The 19111-nt window shown below is 39.1% G+C and overlaps 1 protein-coding gene across 1 annotated transcript; it reads right to left on the bottom strand.

The window, feature by feature from the left end:
- Positions 1-1778: 1778 nt before the first annotated feature.
- On the bottom strand, positions 1779-18771 carry LOC146481458 (uncharacterized). The gene is made up of 11 exons (XM_085108241.1): positions 18647-18771; positions 17891-17994; positions 13516-13603; positions 12113-12201; positions 10068-10144; positions 9270-9347; positions 8911-8957; positions 8069-8152; positions 6700-6795; positions 6103-6174; positions 1779-5172 (listed from the first exon to the last, which is right to left on the bottom strand). The coding sequence occupies exons 1-11, from the start codon at positions 18749-18751 to the stop codon at positions 2608-2610; spliced, it is 3405 nt and encodes a 1134-aa protein (XP_084964367.1). The 5' UTR covers positions 18752-18771; the 3' UTR covers positions 1779-2607.
- Between the last annotated feature and the right edge of the window lie 340 nt (positions 18772-19111).

The following is a 19111-nucleotide window of genomic DNA, read 5'->3' as shown; positions in this document are numbered from 1 at the left end:
GAATATTTATTGCATGTAAATATATCGATCCTTGACAAATGCGCAAATCAAAAAATAAAAAACATAAAATAATAATGTTTTTGACAGCCACCTGTTCGATATTCTTCAAATGTCGTGTTTAGGTCAACTTCCAGTTCAACGCAAACCAAAGGAAAACGCAGGTCTATCCAGAATTTTAATAGAATTTGCTTCCACAATAAACTGCATTAATCAGTTTAATTCTTACCCGTTGGCATAAAGCCCAATCGAAATGAATTGGTCACAACCAAGAAGTTGCAATAAATTTTGTATAGTAAGACGAAACACGACGTACGCTTCAGTTGTCTAACCCATATATATATATATCGTTCATAAGTGGCATCAATCGCGCGCGTCGTTTTTGTAACCAAGTTGTTTGAATTTCCAGAATTTCGAAGATGCGGACGCTTTTAGCAAACTGTGGAAGGTAATATCTTTCAAAAGCGTCCAATCCGTAAAATAAATAAATAAATTGATAAATCTTTTCTTACCTTGTCCCTTGAAAGTTTACTCAAAAAAATCGAGAACGGTCACGTCGATCAGACACAGCTGTAACAATACAATGGTTGTGTCGGAAACATTGTATTTCACAGGAGTAAACATTCTAGAAACAATCTCCTTGTGCGTATAATTTGCATACATTTCATATTGTGACAAGGAAATTCGTTATGCAGATCAACAGCTGATGACACTGGCGTGACAAACTTATAAAAGTGTCGCTATAAGTTACCACGGCAAACACATCATTATCTCACCTCTCGAAGGCCGGGGCATTTTATCTTCAGTCTTGATAGAATTAGAACGAAATTCTGAAACTAGGGTAATCACCCGTAAGATATCGAGACGCAAATCGAAACCTGTGCAAAATCATAATATGAATGGTTGATGTGTTGATCACTTGTCTGAATACGCCCAATTCTGTTAGAAATTTGTAATTCAAATTCCCATCAGCAACTGATTGACATCCCCAATAATTTTGAACCCAAGGCCCTCTTCAGACTAGGTGTCCGTGCCAGGGCCTATAAAGGAACGTTGTTCAGGCTCCTTTGCACCCAAGGAGCAATCGTGTTCTCGTTTAGCTCCCGCCATTTTATTTACTGTATCTTAGGGAGACATGGGGAAAAGCGCGGGAACTGAAAAAAAGATCCTGTTCACACCAGTGGCCGTGCAAAGGATCGGTACCCGAGTACTAACTGTTGAGCTAGGTTGTGCTCGTACCTGGGCACGCTGCCGAGACTTGTGCTCGACACCAAAAAAGCTACCAGCTTCAGATGTGTGCCCGTGTCTGAAAACCGGACCCGGGTACCCAGTCTGAACAGGGTACTGGTGTTAACTGTAAGCATTACTGGAGCGTTGAAGACGTGTGGATACACCACCGTTCAATATGCCACGCTTCTGATAGGCGTTAGCTGAAACTTGAAAACAACATCCTCCCAGTACAACACTTCCATCCATCCCAAGCAGATTTCCCAGTTCCTTGCTGAGGTAAATGTTTCTGACAATAGACACTGCGTCGACTCAAGCAACAAATAGTCGTGGTTTTCTGAAAACATATAGCCTGCGTATATCTGGCGGTATTGTAGACGCGCGTGAAATAACGTTTTGGCGGCGGAGCCGCTAGAAGCGAGTGGTGAAGCCTCGAGGAGAATGGAGCAGGGGGACTTTATTTCCGGCGCGCGCGTCTACAATACCGCCAGCTACGCAGGCTAGAAAACGTAGGAAATGGCCAATCGTGTGACTAAATTGTGGCCAGGAAACACTTCTGTTTGTTTCTCTATTTTGTATTATTCAACCATTGTTTGTTCTAGTTTCTATTTGTTAATTTTTGAAAAGCAGACTGAAAATTCTCTACCAAATTTAAATCTGTCCGGCATGGCCTGGCCTTGATTCATTTGAGATTGAAATGTTGAAATTGCCTTCAAAAACTGTTTTTAAGAAATCACTACATTTTTCAGTACTTCTTATTTGGATTTATTAATCCTTATTAACTTAGTACTTATCATCAACTTATCATGGACCATAATGCGCTTTAATTACATCCGGATTACACTGTGCTCATTCATTCTCACAGGTAGATTAACGAAAATAGACAATTGATATGAAAATAATTGACTATAAACATTAAATTAAACCAGCAACAAACAGTTTTAAATAAGGGATAGTCGCGCGAGAGGCTCGCGCGACCGCGAGCGAAAGCGAAAATCGTCTGCTACGTGGTATGCACGTATACTTGCCGGTCAAGGTCCGGTTGCATAAATCACCTTTTCTACAACTATTGCCTGCGTTTGGGAGGATTATCCGGCCGAAGACTGATGAACGAGTATAGAAAGTAAAAAAAAAAGAAAAAAAAGAGAGAAAATCCTTCGAACGCACGGAAAGGTCACAGAGAACTCCCACTACAGTAGTTACTCTTCAGATGTTTTATGCAACCGGCCCCTATTCCTTGGCGCGGAAAACAGGGAATAGTCGAAGTCTGAACACTGTTGTGATTTGCTAAAGAACGTATTTCGGTTGTGATGTATCCTGGAAAGTCACCAGATATCGCACTCACTTAAAAGACAACAAATTTGTGGCTTCAACACAAAACCGTTACTTCCCCTTAAAATTCCACAGCAACTCTAACGTTTGCAAGTCGCACGTAAAGATATTGTTTTTGCTTCGAAATTTGGCCTTGGAAACGTCTTCACAAGGGTCCGCTGCTTCGCAATTCTTCTTAGGCGTAGTGCTTGACCTAGATCTCTTCTTTGACTCTAAATCGAGAGCATTAACTTCCGAATTCCCATTTTCGCTTGCACTGACAGGCTTTGGGTTCTTGACGCGAGCCTTCGATGTGTTTGGTCTAGCAGATTTTGCAGGCATGCGCGAAGTGCGTTTGTCCAAAGCAGGTTTTGCGCTAAAATTTCTCTCCTTTTTGTGATTTGATCTCTTATCTGTGGGTTGTGGAACCGTTCTCTCTCCCTCCGCGTTGGTCGAAATGTTGCTTTCACTATCTTTTCTGGAGGTTTCTTCGGAGTCTTGCGAGCGAGGTAAGTCAACCCATGTTTCGGCTTTGTAACCACTCCTATCACGTGCCACGTGAACTTGATCACGTGTCAAGGCACGTGAATGTCCTGCTTTCTGATTGTCGCGTTTCAAACTGTTTGAGGAACTCTCTTTCCGAGCCTCCTTGTCATGTACAGTTTGAATTATCGGTGCGCTATCAACATGCTGTTGCTGGTCTGAAACGTTTGGAACTTGTTCATCATTACCAACATCATCGTAGCCATTAGATGTATCCTTAAATCTTTCATCTTCGGCATCATCTTGTTCAGTCGCACAAATTCCTATCTCGTCAATAGACTTACCCTGAGTATTCCACTCCAGACGTAATCCATCGCTACCCTCTTGTGTCTCTTCAATAATTAATTCTCTCCCGGAAGAGCTTATCACATGCATTTCTGAGATCATCACGTGCTTTTCTGAGCTTATCACGTGCTCCTTGGAGTTGGTGAAATGCTTTTCGGAAGACCGTCTCTCAATGCAGTTAGTCTGAACCATGCCCGAGCTGCTGGCATCAACATATCCTTCTTCCATATTCATGTCATCAAGATTTGTTTCACACTGACTCTTAGCACGGTCTTCATCTTCTTCATCGATTATCACTTGAAGCATATCGTTCATGCCTGGGAAACGAGTATTCTTGGACACGTTCACTTCTTTATATCCGCTATCAATGTTACAAGACGTATTCAAACGCATTGCTTGTGAGTCACGCTGCTCAACCGATACACTTTCAATTGATATGGAATTCAGTTCTTCATCTTCTTCCTCAATTATCACTTCAAGCACATCGTCCATGCTTGGAAAGTCTGCATTCTTGAACGCGTTCACTTCTTTATCCCCGCTGTCACTGTTACAAGAAGCATTTAAACGCCTAACTAAGGAGTTAGGCCGATCAGTTGATACCCTTTCAACTGATATGGAACTGGATTCTTCAACATTAAACGCACCACGCGATTTCTTCGCCCTCTTCTTTTTTTTCTTGTTCACCTGGTTTCTCTTAACATTGACTCCAGGTGTAACATCCACCTGATTCGAGGTACCCGGCAACGAAGAGAAAAAATTACTGTGCTGACATGAAACACTAACTTCACTGCTGTCCTTCGAGTTTACTGCGGTTGGCTGTTCAAAAGACACCTCTTCGCTCAGTACTGTACGTGAACTGTCAGCTCCGCTCACTGCCAACTGTTTATCTTTTGAGCCAACCTCGTTCTTTGAACGACTTGTCAATGAATCGTTCTGCACGCCTTCAAACTCGTGTTCAGAATCATGGCCACTTCCTCCAACAAAAGTGTCGTCTGCTGGTTCCCAGTCCATGTCGTCTATCTCTTCGTCTGACGAAGAAAACATATGATCTTCGACAACTGCTTTTGTATTCTGTTGACGCGAGGTGCTCGCCACGGGAGTTTTGTTCATGTTTACACCGATGGTTGAAGATCTGCAACATTCTGAAGATAGATGTACGTTCCTTGTTGAGGAGGCTGAAGAAGCTCCGATCTGTGATCTCCCAGAATTGTTCTTGCTTGTAGTGCTAACTGCAGAGCCACTTAACGAAGACGTCAAGTTTGTGCGCGCACCTGAAGCAGTGCTGCCAAGCATTCTCTCAGACTTATTCCTGTATGAGTTACTTGTTGACATAGGACACCAAACCTGTTTAACGTTTCTGTCAGTTGATGCAAAAGAGCAGCAACCCCGTGTTTTCTCAGGATCGTCCGCGAATGAACTATTCGTCACAGGGCTTTCATTTGAAAGCATAACGTTTGACAAAGCCTCTGAAGTAACCGCACAAGTTTGCATCTTCTCGGATCTCCTCTTGCTTGCCATGGTCGTTCCAGAACGCTCATTTGACGATCTGGCGTTAACGGACTCCGCAACGTCCATCGTACTTGTCGAGGTACAATCGTCACTTTGTCGACCTTCACCCTCGTTAGCACTTCCCGTATTCACCGTCTTCACTTTAGCATTTTCAGCTGCTTTCCTCTGAAGCTGGCTCGGTACTTTTCTTTTCTTGGATGCAGTTTCTGTGTGAGTGTCTGAGCTTTCGGAAGGCGAAGAGCGATATCCACTGAGTTGTTTGGCCAATGAAAGAGGTTTCTTTTTCTTCTTCGGTTTCTTCTAGGAAAGCCGGGAAAAGGAAATACCATACTTTAGTACACACATGTAAGATGTAAAGTACTTTTTTCCCCAAAGAAACGCCCCTTATTGTTTAAAAGGCTATTGAATCAACAAATCTGTGAATGTTTCCGGCTCGGTGTTGCGATAACAATAGATGGTTACTTATCATGTACTAATGCAGGTTTTTTTTGTCGAATCTTTAATCATTTTTTCGTTACCTGGTGATCGCAACACCTAGATAGATGATGTGCCAACCTATTCTTGAGAGGTCAAACGCATATACGCGAATAGATCGTCACAGAAATTTTAGTAAATTACACAGTTTTAAACAAAGCTAAATAAATAAATAAATAAATAAATAAATAAATAAATAAATAAATAAATAAATAAATAAATAAATAAATAAATAAATAAACAGCACGGCAAAACAAATGAATGAATGCATGGATTTAACTAACTTACGAACGAACGAACGAAAGAAAGAAAACAAGCACGTACTCACGCACGAACGAATGAACGAGCAAGCGAGTGACTTCATTATGAAAGCGAAGCTAAGTGCAAAGCTTTTCTTATGAAATTACTTTTGTTTGCATATGAATGAAAACTAATTTTCATAATAAAACTTCACATTTAGCCTCGCCTTCATGATGAGGTTCACAGCAACTCGCAAATGGCTAATAGACCCTTATCATACGGCAGACATGTTGAGTCTCAGGGGAATAAAAAGCTTTGTTTTTGCACGGCAAGCCTTGGCCGGACGCGAATTCAGTGCGAGGCTTGCCATGTAAAAACAAAGTTTTTTATTCTCCTGAGACTCAACATGGCCGCCGAGTGATAAGGGTCTATTGACAAATGGATGAAAAAAGAAAATGGTAATACATTAACATCTGATAAAATCGAGTCACTTTCAGTTCTTCGTTCTGTAAATACCTTTTCCGTTGGAGGCGGTTTTGGTTTTATCTTGTTCTGTGAATGGAGAACAAGATGCTGTCTGAGGGAAACCTGCGAAGAAAGATGGTGGTTAAACAAAACACAATGGCAAGTCAACTACCTGCAGCTTGTAACTGATTAAAAAAATTGTGAGTTTGTAAAGTAACTGTGAAAATTTTCATGGTCACATAAGCAGTGAAGTTGCTATAGGACCACTACCAAAGAAGGTACCTTGTCAGATCATTGTCGAGCAAGAGAATTTTTTTTGTTTTGATATCCAGCTTAAATAATCACATTTTGGTGGATTTTGACGACAAAAACTGTTAGTAGTTATAAAAAAAAAACCACCTCGCTGTATTGACAATAGCGGACACTGAGCATCAGTCAGAAACTGACAGGTTAAGGCATACACTGTAAAACTAAAACAATTTCCAAACACCGAGAATTTAGTTAAAAAACCGTCGATCTCGCCTCGTTTCTCAGCCCCCTTCTCGGTGTTTGGAAATCGGATGAAACAATCTTCCTCGTGTTTGATATAATCTAATTACATCTAACATCCAACGCATGCTTTTGGAATTATGAGATTGCTTACTGCACCTTGTGAGAAAACCCTTTCCCGCACCCTTCCACTGTGCAAAGATAAGGCTTGTTACCATCATGAAACGCTTTGATGTGAACTCTGAGGTTAAACGCCTGAAAAAAGAACAAAGCAATGTAGATTTACATACGAAATGCAAGTCTCAACCTTAAGCTTTGGGGGAAAGTGGCCGGGGGTGGGTGGGGGGAGCTGATATGGGCCATTTGCATTTTTTGAATATATACAGGGCCAAGAAAGCTGTCAAATGAGATTAAATCCCCTCATTTTGAGTGATTTGCATCCTTTAAAGTATAATTTTATACTTGACCACATTGGTCATACAATCACTGATTTGGCGTCCGTGATGGTTTTAATCTGGTTCATCTTTGCACAAAAAATCTTTCCACGTCCTTTCTTTGACAAAATAATCAATCAATACAGGTCTACCCAAAGTGGCTAACACTTCCCATTCTACCAACATAAGATCTAAAACAACTCAATCCATGCAATTCAGGTAATGAACGTTATGTCGAGTGACAATTGATTCACAGGTAACTTTTACTGACAGTTAAAATTGAACATGTTTGAGCTGTGAACTTGGAATTTTGCAGCATGTGTGTATTCTTTCAGGGAGAAAATCTCTTCCTGATGTTTGATTTCCATAAAAGAAGGAACTCATGGTCAGGATTAGCTTCTGTCCTATGGAACAGCTTGCCTTTAAGCTCTAAGAAACAGCCCATGCTTAGCTCTTTTTAAACATGTTAACTTTATAGTCTCTACCTAATTTAATGATACAATGTAGAAAGGGATAGCTTTTATAGTTTTAAGGTTAGCATAATTTTGTAAAGTACATGTAATTAACCTCATTAGTTACATAGCGTGGTTTTCCATTGAATGTTGAAAGTCATTTGATAATTGCTCTGGTCTCGGTTTGTTCTCTCATTGGCTCTTCAAAATGATGTGATTGGTTGGAAAAACGTGAGCCACTTTCTCAACCATTGAGAAGCAAAACCAAACCAATCGTGACTTGCTCCCAGGCATTTTCCCGCGCTTGGCACAGGTTAGATGTATTTGCCTTGAATTTTGATTGGTTCATTGTGCTGTTTGCATCTGTTGTGATAGGCCAGACTGTAGAGTAATTTCATTGATTTTGGTTTTATGGCACTCAATTGAAAACGGTTCTAATTCAATTTAGTAATGTAATTGCCTTAATTAATGCACTGCTCATTGGAAGAATAATTTATGTCAATGAATTGATTCTACGCTTAAAGAAAGTTTGCTAATACTACTACTGCCTCTGTGTAATGATGTTAATGTCAATGGCACCAGATTGTGTCTTTCTCTGAAATCATTACTCATATCAACAACAACAATGCACATGTACAGTACCTTAGTATATACTCTGGAGCAACCTTCTCTGGGACATTCGTACATTTTTCTGTTGGAACTGTGGATTTGCGCATGTTTCTTTAACTGCAAGTAAAACAATCATCTATAAAAATGAATTTGAATTCCAAGAAAAACGACAAAGTAGTGTACACTAAACGTACTGAAATTTTGAGATATGTTTTCTCTAAGAGTAACAGTGTCAGTAGTTAAATGAAAACGGAAACAGATACAAACCAACTTATCAAGAAAGAAACAACTACAAAGTTATTGTCTTAACTTATTATTTTATTAGCTTCGCCAAGGGCAATACCGCACAATCAATTTGGATACATGTATATATAGAAAACAACGAAACAATAGAATCATAATTGACTAGATATTTAAAAATGCCCAGGAGGAATTTGGTGCTTAAAGGGTTGAAACACCTTTGTTAAGACGTTGGTTGGTACTTTCTTCTGGTCTTGAAGATAAAGCTTTGTCCCACCGATCTCAGATGTCTTTTTTCTTTTGCTGCTGCTAAAATGCATTTTTCTTTTGTTCAAGTCAAGGAATACAAATCATGTATCTTTACAATAAGAGACACTGGATTCAGTAAATACTGGTAGGAATGGTTCAAGTAGCTCGAATATCACAGGATAATCCCTACGGATGAAAGATTGTCTGAAAAATAAACAGTTCGCCAACAAGCAAGGCTTTTAGGGCAACTGTAACAGTTTGGGGACAATTGTTCAGTTGGGAGCATTATCTGTTACATGTACAACCCACCAACTATAATGTCCTGGATTAAACTGAAATACTGGGTACAGTGTACATGTACAGTACATGTCTTTCAAATTACATACCTCCCAGACAGTTTTAAAGGTCTTTTTACATTCCTCACACACAAAACCTGTCGACAAAAAGTACAATAATTATCACTATGTACATAGTAATGACACACACTCTTAACCAATGTGTTTTGTTCAAGTGGCGACATTAGACACATCACAAAGTTACAAACAAACAAACAAACAAACAAATAAACAAACAAACCCCTTAAATAAGCAAATTCTAAACCCCCAAAAATTAACTTGGTACGTGTAAGTGTATTAGTGCGACTGAGGAGAAAAGAAGTTACATGTAAGCCTGGTAAACCACTGATCAATACAACATCATTATTATACATGTAGGATAAATAAAAGTGTCACAATTATACATGTACCATGAGTTCTAATGTGTACGGCCAGTTGAGAAAATTTGTTAAAGGCTTCAGAACAACCAGGCACACTGCAAATATAACCTGGAAGGAAAAACAGAAACACTTTTGAGAATTTAATGAACAACTACATGTTGTTGATGGCAAAGTGACATCATAAGTGGCTACAGTAGAGTAACTAAATGTTGATGGGCCAAGGATTATCTGCCGGTTTCAGGGTTGGACAATCCATCAGGCTTCTTTTCAGTAGTGGAAAAACATTGATAAGGGGGAGAGGGGATGAATTGTTGACATACAGTATTATGAATATTTAGGGTGGTGCCTACTTTTGTTGTGCATACATGTATGTTCTGTGCATCGCAAGACAATGATGGGTGGTGCAGGCCCACTAAAACAGGGATATTTTTGCGTGGTTTAAAACTATGCAGAGAAAGCAGAACTTAGCAATTGCTCTTGGTATCCAAAAGGAAAATTTGGGGTAACCATGCATTCTTCAGAGATAATAAAGCTTCAATTTGGAAAAAAAAAATGCCATACATTACTTTGTATTTTACTGCTTTTTTGAATAATAAAATGTCGCTTAATTATCTCCAAAAAATGGGGTGGGGAGGGCAAGTGGAATAATCATGGAAATCCAGGGGGGTGGGGAGCATACAGTACATTTAAATTGTGAAAACCCTTTGTGGAATGGGAAATCCTGGGGGCTGGGGAGTCCAGAGGGAATAAACACTCCCATGGTAGGGAGATGGAATTTTTTCTGGAACCACACAAAATGTAGCCGAAGAAATTAGTCAAACAACTCACCTTTGTTGTGTACCTTTGCGTGCCGTAGCAGCCTGGATGAAGTATTAAAGCCACGGCCACATCCCTCCACTTGGCACCTAGAAACAATTATTCAATGTAATAAAAGATCCAAGAGTTTTACATTTTGGCGCATGTACGTGAATCTACATACAGTTGTACTGTACCTTTTCCTCTTTCTAATCAATTTTATGGCTTTCAAATCCTACTCACATGCATTGTAGTAGTCACATACTATGATTACATGTAGTCCAAGCAAAATGACGGATTCAGACCAAAATTCACAGAAAATGTCAGCAAATAACACTGACACTGGCAATTCAATAAATTAACTTGAGAGATACAAGAAACGAAGAGAGAAAAATGTGGTGAGACTGTCATCTTAAATAGACTGGTGTTAGTCCTGTACTTTAGCAATACTTTAGCAATTATGTCAAAAGAAGGAGGTACGCTCAGGTAATCTTGGATCAAAACAGATCAACAATGAATTGGGACAGAGAAGTCTGCAATACTTCATGTTATAATTTATTATTGTTATAACTATTATTGCTGCCGCAGCGAGGGAGCCTGAAGCGACCGAGCAAGGCAGCAACTCTAATCGGCACAGAAATATACTTATGGGGCCTTGCGAGAGCTTTCTTGCAAAATGCAAAGGATTGTGGTCGCGCAAAGATCAAAGGAAAAAGGAATTGTGGTTAATTTTGTGGGCACCACAATGCAACGCGCTGCTTTGCTTTTTCCAGTTTCGGACAGAGCTTAAGGACAGAGCAAGGGAGAGAAATCAAGGTGAGTATTTTTCGTCGTTTTGAATGCCCCTGATTTTGCGGAATGTTTCTACTTCGTTTATATGTTCTAAACTGAATCTCTTTTAATTTCAGAACGCAATATATTTGCAAGTTCAGCGTCAGGTATATCCTCGAGAACCCTCGAGGTAAAAGTGAAGGAAAATTCTTGAACGTTGTGTTGTTGATTACGTAAGCTTATCTGCGTTGATTATTTCCAACTTTGTTCATTTTTAAATACAAAACGTAGGCATGCAAGCTACGTACTTACACTATAATTTGAACACTACCTCATGCAAAAAGCAAATAATGCATACAAGGACTGTATTTGTAGAAGAATCATTCATGTTTAGCCATGTTTCAGAACTCTCGAAGCCGGCCGTGCCGAAATCGCTGAGACAGCGTATTTAATTCCAATCGTGCAATCTTCTGATTATATTTTTTTCAGCAGGGCAAAACTGCATTTTAGCTCAGCTTAAGTCATGAATATGTGAATAACATACGCATTTCAAATGTTTTACTGGATGTTAGTCGTTTTCAATGACATGCTTGACATGTAAACAACATTTTATTTTCTATCAGATTTTTATTTACGCGAATCATTGTATTCACTGCAAGGTCAGTCAACTTTAGTTTTCCATTCCATTGCTTCATTTGGTGTGAATTTTCACACTTCGTTCTAAACTTGATCACTTGGTGCATGTTTATACGCCTCGTTCCAAACTTGATCTCTTGGTGTATGTTTATACGCCCCGTAAAACAAAAGTTAGAATAATTATCTTACCAAATAAACAAGTGCAACAGGAAACAACATTTCAAATGTCCGATATTTTTAGCCTTGTATGTAGCTGTTTCACAGGTTTTATGTAATCATTCTAATAGAGGGCGTTTTAGAAACGCTCACTACTTAGTAACAGTAAGTATAACTCAGAAGTCTGTTCCACCGTTAAGTAAAATCACACTACAATTCATTGTATATTTAACAGTTTCAAACAAATACAATTGTAAGTTCTGTTTCCTTTGTACTTTCAACATGTCTTTAAATACACATTTCCGTTGTTTTACACGTTTCTTGTCATCACTGTGTTTTCCGGTTTCAAATGAGCACCATGGGTCATTTTCAACTCTTTCAACCTCCCCTTATTATTCTCATCATAACAGCAGTCACCTGCCTCCCCAAGGCAGCATTCACTGTTGTTCCGGTATACTAGTTATAACTATAACTATTGTTATAACTATTATTATTATTATGATCTCACAACATACCTGAAGAGACTTTCATTCGTGTGAAGACAAGTGTGTCTCCGTAACTGAATGCTTTTCTTGAAGGACTTGTTGCATCCTTCGTACTCACACTGAAAAAAAAAGTAGAAAGTAGCCAGGACTCCCGTGAGAATTAAAATAAAAAAAAAATAAAATAAAAATAAAATACATTTTATAGAATGCCATACTCCATAAATTGTCCATGGCACTTTACAATATTATAAGTACTCTTAATAAGGTAAAAAAAAAATACATCATCATTCAACAAAATCAGGTACCAATTTTGCAGTTTTGTACTTGTAAGTTGCATCTCATTTTGAAACTTGAACTTTATAACTATGTGATGGTGCTTAAATTGTGCATAACAAACATAAAAGTATCAATTGTGTGCCTCATGGTGCTTTACACTTAGTAGGGCCTTTTTACGGCAACAGATGTGGAATTTTTTTTGTTAATTTATTAAATAAATTCAAACATTTGACAAAATTACATGTATGTTGTCAAATGTTTGAATAATAAAAAGGATTTGTAGGAAAAGTTGCTAGTAAATAAATGTAACATTTTGCCTTACAAATTTCCTTAATTTATCCTCAGTTTTTGCACTCAAAAAGCCATAAAATCTCACTCTTTCAAGAACATTCAGGTCACATAATTATGTTCTTTCAATTCACAGTTACTAATTTCTCTGCACTCATTCTGTTTATGAATGGATATTCTTTATTAAGCTGCATCCCATACATTTAGGTGGTTACAGTGTAGGTTATGAGAAATCTGTCAATGAAGGGCCACTTCACACATGTCAAAGAGTTTCAGCTTACAAAGGCCCATCTGACAGCCATTATGGGTTCACTGTTGGTGTTATCTTAACCTCCAATACTGTAAACCTGTGTAGGATTGCCTTAACATTAATTAGCAACTACATGTACATGTAGTCAACAGTTCTCTCACACCCCACTAGAGAATGCAAGTTGCCATTTTTGCATCATCTGAGACATCACTTAAAGGTGTCTCATGGTATCAAAGGAAAGGCTATGTCTTTAAAAATAATTTTTCTTCAGCTTTTATAAACTAATACGGCAACCTCGAAAGCTACATGTACGTGTATCAGTCCTACAGCTCTTGAAAGGAATACTTTTTGCCTGTCTTGGTGTAATTAACTCAACAACTTTACAACCAACATACATTACATACAACAAATATTATACACTGAATTACAGTGTAAAATAAACATGTTCATGTTACATGTACATAAAATTAATGCTCACTCATACATAACACTATGACAGAATTGGATGGACATGTAACCTATCCTGCAAAAATAATCATGATCACTAAAATGTACATGCGGTAAATTCGTTACTGTACAGACCAGCATTCTAACAATTACATACACACATGTAACATACCTTGAATGGATGGTTGTGGGATCTTTGTTCATGTCTTTTTAAATTGTGCTTGTGAGAAAAAGTTTGAATGCAGCCGGGAAAGGAGCATCTGTTAACAATAAACAATCAGAGAAAAAATTCAATGATATAATAATATGTAAAATGATATATTATTCAATAATAACATTGGCTAACTTGGAAAAAGAAATTCCGAGTGCTCCTATGAGAAGTCGAACCTAAGACCTTCCGATTACTAGTTGGGATGCTCTACCACTGAGCTACAGGAGACTCGTGGGAGCTAAGGCCATTAAACTACAAGTAATAATATACATGTAATTGCATCATCAGTCAATTGAAATGCACAAGTTAGACCCTTTCCCTTAGGCATACAAAAGTGTCAAATTTGGTACAATACTGTGCAGGATGGTAAACTGGGGATAGTAAGGTCATGGCGTCAATACAGGAACACTAGTCCCCCAGTTTCTCTATTCCTCAGTTGTTTTTCTTGTAGAGAGGAAAAAAACTGTGTGGATGAAGATGTGAATGGATGTGTGATGTGAATACTCAGAATGAAACAACTAAGGAACAGAGAAACAGGGTGATCAAGCATTCTTGTATTGATGCGACAGCCCTATTACAGATGTATCCCCAGTCTCCAGTCTTGCATGGTATTGTAGCCAACCAGAAGCGAAATTTGATGCTTTTAAATGCCCCAAGCAACAACATCAACATTTGGTCAAGCAAATAAAAAATTCTGTCATATACTGTGGATGAACACTTTGAAAATGCCTCTGCAAATGCAAGATCTCATCAAGTTTTGTCATACTCTGCAAACTGCTAGTCTCACCCAAGTAGATTATTGGTACAGTACTGCTCGAAACTATGGGACCATTTGCACGCGGTAAAACCTCGTCTTTGCAGAACGTGATTGCCGCGAATTCACCGCGGTGGGACGAAAACCGCAACCGCGGCAAAGACAAAAGCAACCGAAAGCCGCAAGAAATTAGACGCGGCAATGCCTCGGTAAAAATACAATAATGACTAATTACTTTTGTCAGGGTATTGTCAAACATTATCTCACCTTTCATCCCAAAGAAGCCCTCAAACAAAAGAATTTGTAAAGACTCGCCGAGTCGGAAACCGAATGACCGATAACAATTCGTTTGGCAGTCACTAACGAAAGTTTCTTTTCTGCATTTGGGACATGTTCAGTTTTTGTCACGCTACAGGCAATAATCACAGAGCAAAAGACATAGTTTCAGTTTAATTCTTGCTGTTTACGACACACGGTCAAGAAAGGTATTCTATTCATTTGATAAACCTCCTGATAACCCTTCCTATTGATGTAAAGTGCGCAACAAAGTTCAATCAAAATAGCGACGCTGAATTCAAAATATGCAATCGGATTTCAGTACGGACGCGGAGAAAAGCAAGTGAAAATCCCTCCAAATGTATTGCCAATGTATAATCCGGATTCGAAAAACTAAAGCTTCGTAATAGATTTGATTCGGTATCGAGTGTGAGCGATAAGATCGATTCACTTGGAGCAAACACAAATGCGGAAAATTACCGCAACGCTTAACGTATTACTATTAATATTTACTTTGGATAAAACGAAAACAGCAACAGCAACAAGTGAAAAGCCCCATCCGATGTTTTAAAACGTTAAGAGAAGCCGTCATTTGGACCGTGCCATGATGAAAACACCGGGAAGATTTCAGTCACGTGCTAGGCAACCAAATTCCTTCACGTGTATCAAGTTTCATTCCGAACGCGGAAAAAAAATTATAGTAAGTTAATTTACGGCAATTCTTGGTAGGAAACCTAGACTCTTGCAGTTTGTTATTCAGCCACAACGGGAGTAGTAGTGCCTTTTCACTTATGCCCAACTAATTCCATTGTAATTCCTTCAAAAAGACCTGGAAGCGCTCTCTTCTTTCGTCGACTAGCATTCGAGCTTTCACTGACCTTTGCAATTTGTGTTGCTTCGCGTATCGAAAGGAATTGTGCGAGTGAAGGTTAATGAATTGTTTTGCACGTTAAGCAAATAATTTTTGGCATAATCCGAAATATTATTACATTTACCAGTTCAATTCACGAGTTCACTCACAGTCAAGCGCTTTGATTATTTCCCTTGAGAGCGAGTGCGGTTCCGTGAAATTTATCACACCTAAAACCCGACAATTCGCTTATTATCCTCGAAGAACATGAAAACAAAGCGAACAATAGCCTATTCAAACCCAACCGCGTCCTGCCTTTCACCGCGGCTTAAGTCAACCGAAAAAAACCTAAGTGAAACCGAGGTTTTTATTGCGGTTAGACGAGGTTTTGCCTAGGTGAAACCGCAGATCAAAACCGTGAATCGACCGAGGCAAATTCGCGGCAAATGGTCCCATAGTTTTGAGCGGTACTGTATGTTATTTTTTGCAACTTTTTTTTTTTTTTTTCATTTTGGGAACTTGAAAATGAAAGAGTTAAAAATGATTTAGGGGAATTAAAGATACATGTACAGCTTACAGTACCGCTCAAAAGTAAGTTACCAGTCTCGTCTCGTTTCTCGCGAGACGAGAATCTCGTATCGCGAGACGAGAGTCTCATATCGAGAGACGAGAGTCTCGTCTCGAGAGACGAGAGTCTCGTCTCGCGAGAATCACTGAAGCGGAAATTTTGGAATATTACCGAGTTTCTCGCGAGAAGAACTAATGACTGAATTTCTCGCGCGCTTGCCTTGAGTTGCTTTTATTTACACTGTATGCCGTTTTTAAAACGGCCTGTGCCAACGGTGGTTGATTCCGTCGACAAGTAAGTTCGCATTATCAGAGCTTATGTGATTCGAAACAATTTTGTCTTCATTCAGTTCAAAGGTTTCGATTAGCGCACAGTGTAAGAGATGATTTATTTCTTCCGTAACTTCGAAGGATTCGTTTTAGCGAGCTCGCCGACATATCAATTTGCAATTGAAACTTTCCCGCACACACAATTCCTACATAAAAAATCCCAGCCTTATTAAGTCAAGTTCTGTGCCTGTATCTATTAAACAGTTTTTTGAAATAATAACCCTGACACTTACAATGTTTTTCAATTTCACTGCGGTTCGAATTTGCATACATGTACATGTATCGTGCTTTGCAAACCGCTATTGAATCGAACTTCTTTGTGGTTGCAAAGGCTTTTTCTGCCAAGAAAAAACAAAGTTGTGTATAAAGAAAATCGAAAACAGAAACGTTGTTGAAGAGCTAGCGTAAAATGCGTAGTTCTAGTTCAGAACTGGTTTCAGTTTATCGTGCACCGAATTTGCATATTGACAACGCCAAGATGTCAAAGGTTACCGCGCCGCGCTTACATCTCAACCTTCAAAAACCGGATTTTTTTATCGGGAGTTTCGCTTGCAAAGCATTGCGATTTCGCCTTCATGCGCATTAAACTAAATTACCAACAAAACAATCTGCACTTGGAAACCAAATCAACGCGAACTTATGGCAAACATGACATGCAAGCTGCAAGTGAAGCTTGAAGGTGTGTTGTTTATCGATAGCGTAGTTTGCTACAGGTCGCATGATTTAGCGAAGCCAACTGAGGAACATTTTTTCTAAAACAAAGCGGCTTTGGAGATATTTATTACAACATTTGCCCTCGGGGAAAGAAGCTTTTTTTCCGAAGATTTGTTATGTTGATTGCCTTTTATGTTTATGTTATAAACTTATCCCTATTAACGATAAGCAATTACCTACCCGCAAAGTCGTCGCTCGATTGACACTTACATTTTAACCACAACCCTTGGCCACAACCCATTATTGTAACAGATAGGTTTTTTAAATGCAAATCACATGTAAGTTTTCGTATATTTGTTTCACGCCTATGTAATACGCAAATAATCTCTAGCGCACGTACAACAGAGGCCGCAACAGTCTAACTGCGCAATGACAGATTGATCAGTTTGCTTATCTTTGCAGCCGTCGTTCGCTTACATCGTTAAATCGCTCTGTAGAGGTCTAAATCACAAAGTACAGTGTATATACAAACACATTAAGTCCTCGATCAGTCGTTAAGTCGCTTAACAAAGCAAGCTCGATTTTGTTTGCAACCTGGTTCACGATCGATAAGCTTGCGACCGAACTCCATAATTCAGCTTGCTGCGTGACAAGGGCGTCCTGCCGTATCAACAACACCGACACTCAACTTGATATTCTCGCGAAACTCTCGCGAGAAAAGTCAAGCCTAAGTAAATGTACTTACAGTTTTTTCACCCTCTCGCGAGACGAGTGTCTCGTCTCTCGAGACGAGAATCTCGTATCGCGAGACGAGACTCTCGTATCGCGAGACGAGAATCTCGTATCGCGAGACGAGAATCGCGTCTCGCGAGAGGGTGGTAACTTACTTTTGAGCGGTACTGTACCTGAAGGAAGCTTGTTGTCCTGTGTGGCTAAGCAAGTGACGTTTAAGATGGAATGGTCTGATGAAAGATTTATTACAACCTTCATATCTACAGATGTATGGCCTCTGAAAGAAAAGGTAAAACAAACATTAGCAGCAAAGATAATTCTTATCTTCAAGCTAAACAAACTGCTAGTAATGAAGAGTTGATGAGGTAACGATAAGGTACATGTAAGTTATTGATGTATGATTTATGATGTACAGTACATGTAGATGTAGATTTAATTTGGCCACCGTGAAGAAATTTAAAAAGGGCTGGCCCGTTTCGAATGTTACATGTAGACTTCGTCAGAGCAAAAAAATTCACTTTACGGTGGCCAAAGAACCTTATCGAGGCTGTTGAAAAACAAAAAAACAATTAATATTTGTTTTCAATCCCCACCGGCCGACACTGCATCACACAGCTGTAGTTAGGTGGTCGACTAATGATTACAGCTATGTACAGGGATCTCTGAATCATAACTAATAATTTGAATTGGATGGGAAAAATTAACCGAACGTTACTCTAAAGCTTACAGTGTAGGCTAAAATTAGTTTAAATATTCCAAATTTATTCTCAAAACCCTTACACTTTCTCATGGACACCGCATAATTTTTCCTGCCCACGGTGACGAACCAGAACGTCACCAACACGTGAGACCAAAACTTCTCGGGAAATATCCAATTTTAAGGGCCAAAAATACACAGAACCTGTACACTCAATGTAATAGCTTCTTACTTCGCCAGTATGAGACCGTCTATGCTCTTCAAGCCTCCATTTCTTATTGTAACTCTTGCCACATTCCCTACAGGTAAATGACCCATCCACTTCGACATCCGCCATGTTTTGCTTTTTGACGATAAGAGACTGGGTTCAAGAATGCAATATTCAGAGTCCTCAGGCTTTTTGGTCAGCGGATGGGCGCTCGAAGGGTGTGTACCTTATGTATCTGTTATTATTGTGTATTTAAAATATACCTGAGGAAACCCCTTTATACCCCTGACCTGTGTACCCTTGTTTTATATACCCCTGTATACCAGTGTTTGACGGGCCTGCACGATTCCTGCAGTTCGCAAAAAGATTGGTCTTAAAGCCTTTGTAGCTTATCTCTGCTCAATGACACGTTAATCTTGACATGAAGGGAAAAACTCAAATATACTGAATGGAGATTTTTCTTAATGATCATTCTGGGCCGTTAGGAGA

This window comes from Pavona decussata, unplaced genomic scaffold (assembly GCF_977016875.1).
Source record: "Pavona decussata unplaced genomic scaffold, jaPavDecu1.1 SCAFFOLD_49, whole genome shotgun sequence".
NCBI lineage: Eukaryota > Metazoa > Cnidaria > Anthozoa > Scleractinia > Agariciidae > Pavona > Pavona decussata.
This window is presented reverse-complemented; position numbering and strand designations above follow the sequence as displayed.

Coding starts and splice junctions, on each gene's coding strand:
- LOC146481458 (XM_085108241.1), bottom strand. CDS start 18,751: ATGGCGGATGTCGAAGTGGATGGGTCATTTACCTGTAGGGAATGTGGC. Junction 8,958..9,269: donor CGTACACATTAGAACTCATG/GTACATGTATAA, acceptor TTTTGTCGACAG/GTTTTGTGTGTGAGGAATGT. Junction 5,173..6,102: donor AACCGCCTCCAACGGAAAAG/GTATTTACAGAA, acceptor CGGCTTTCCTAG/AAGAAACCGAAGAAGAAAAA.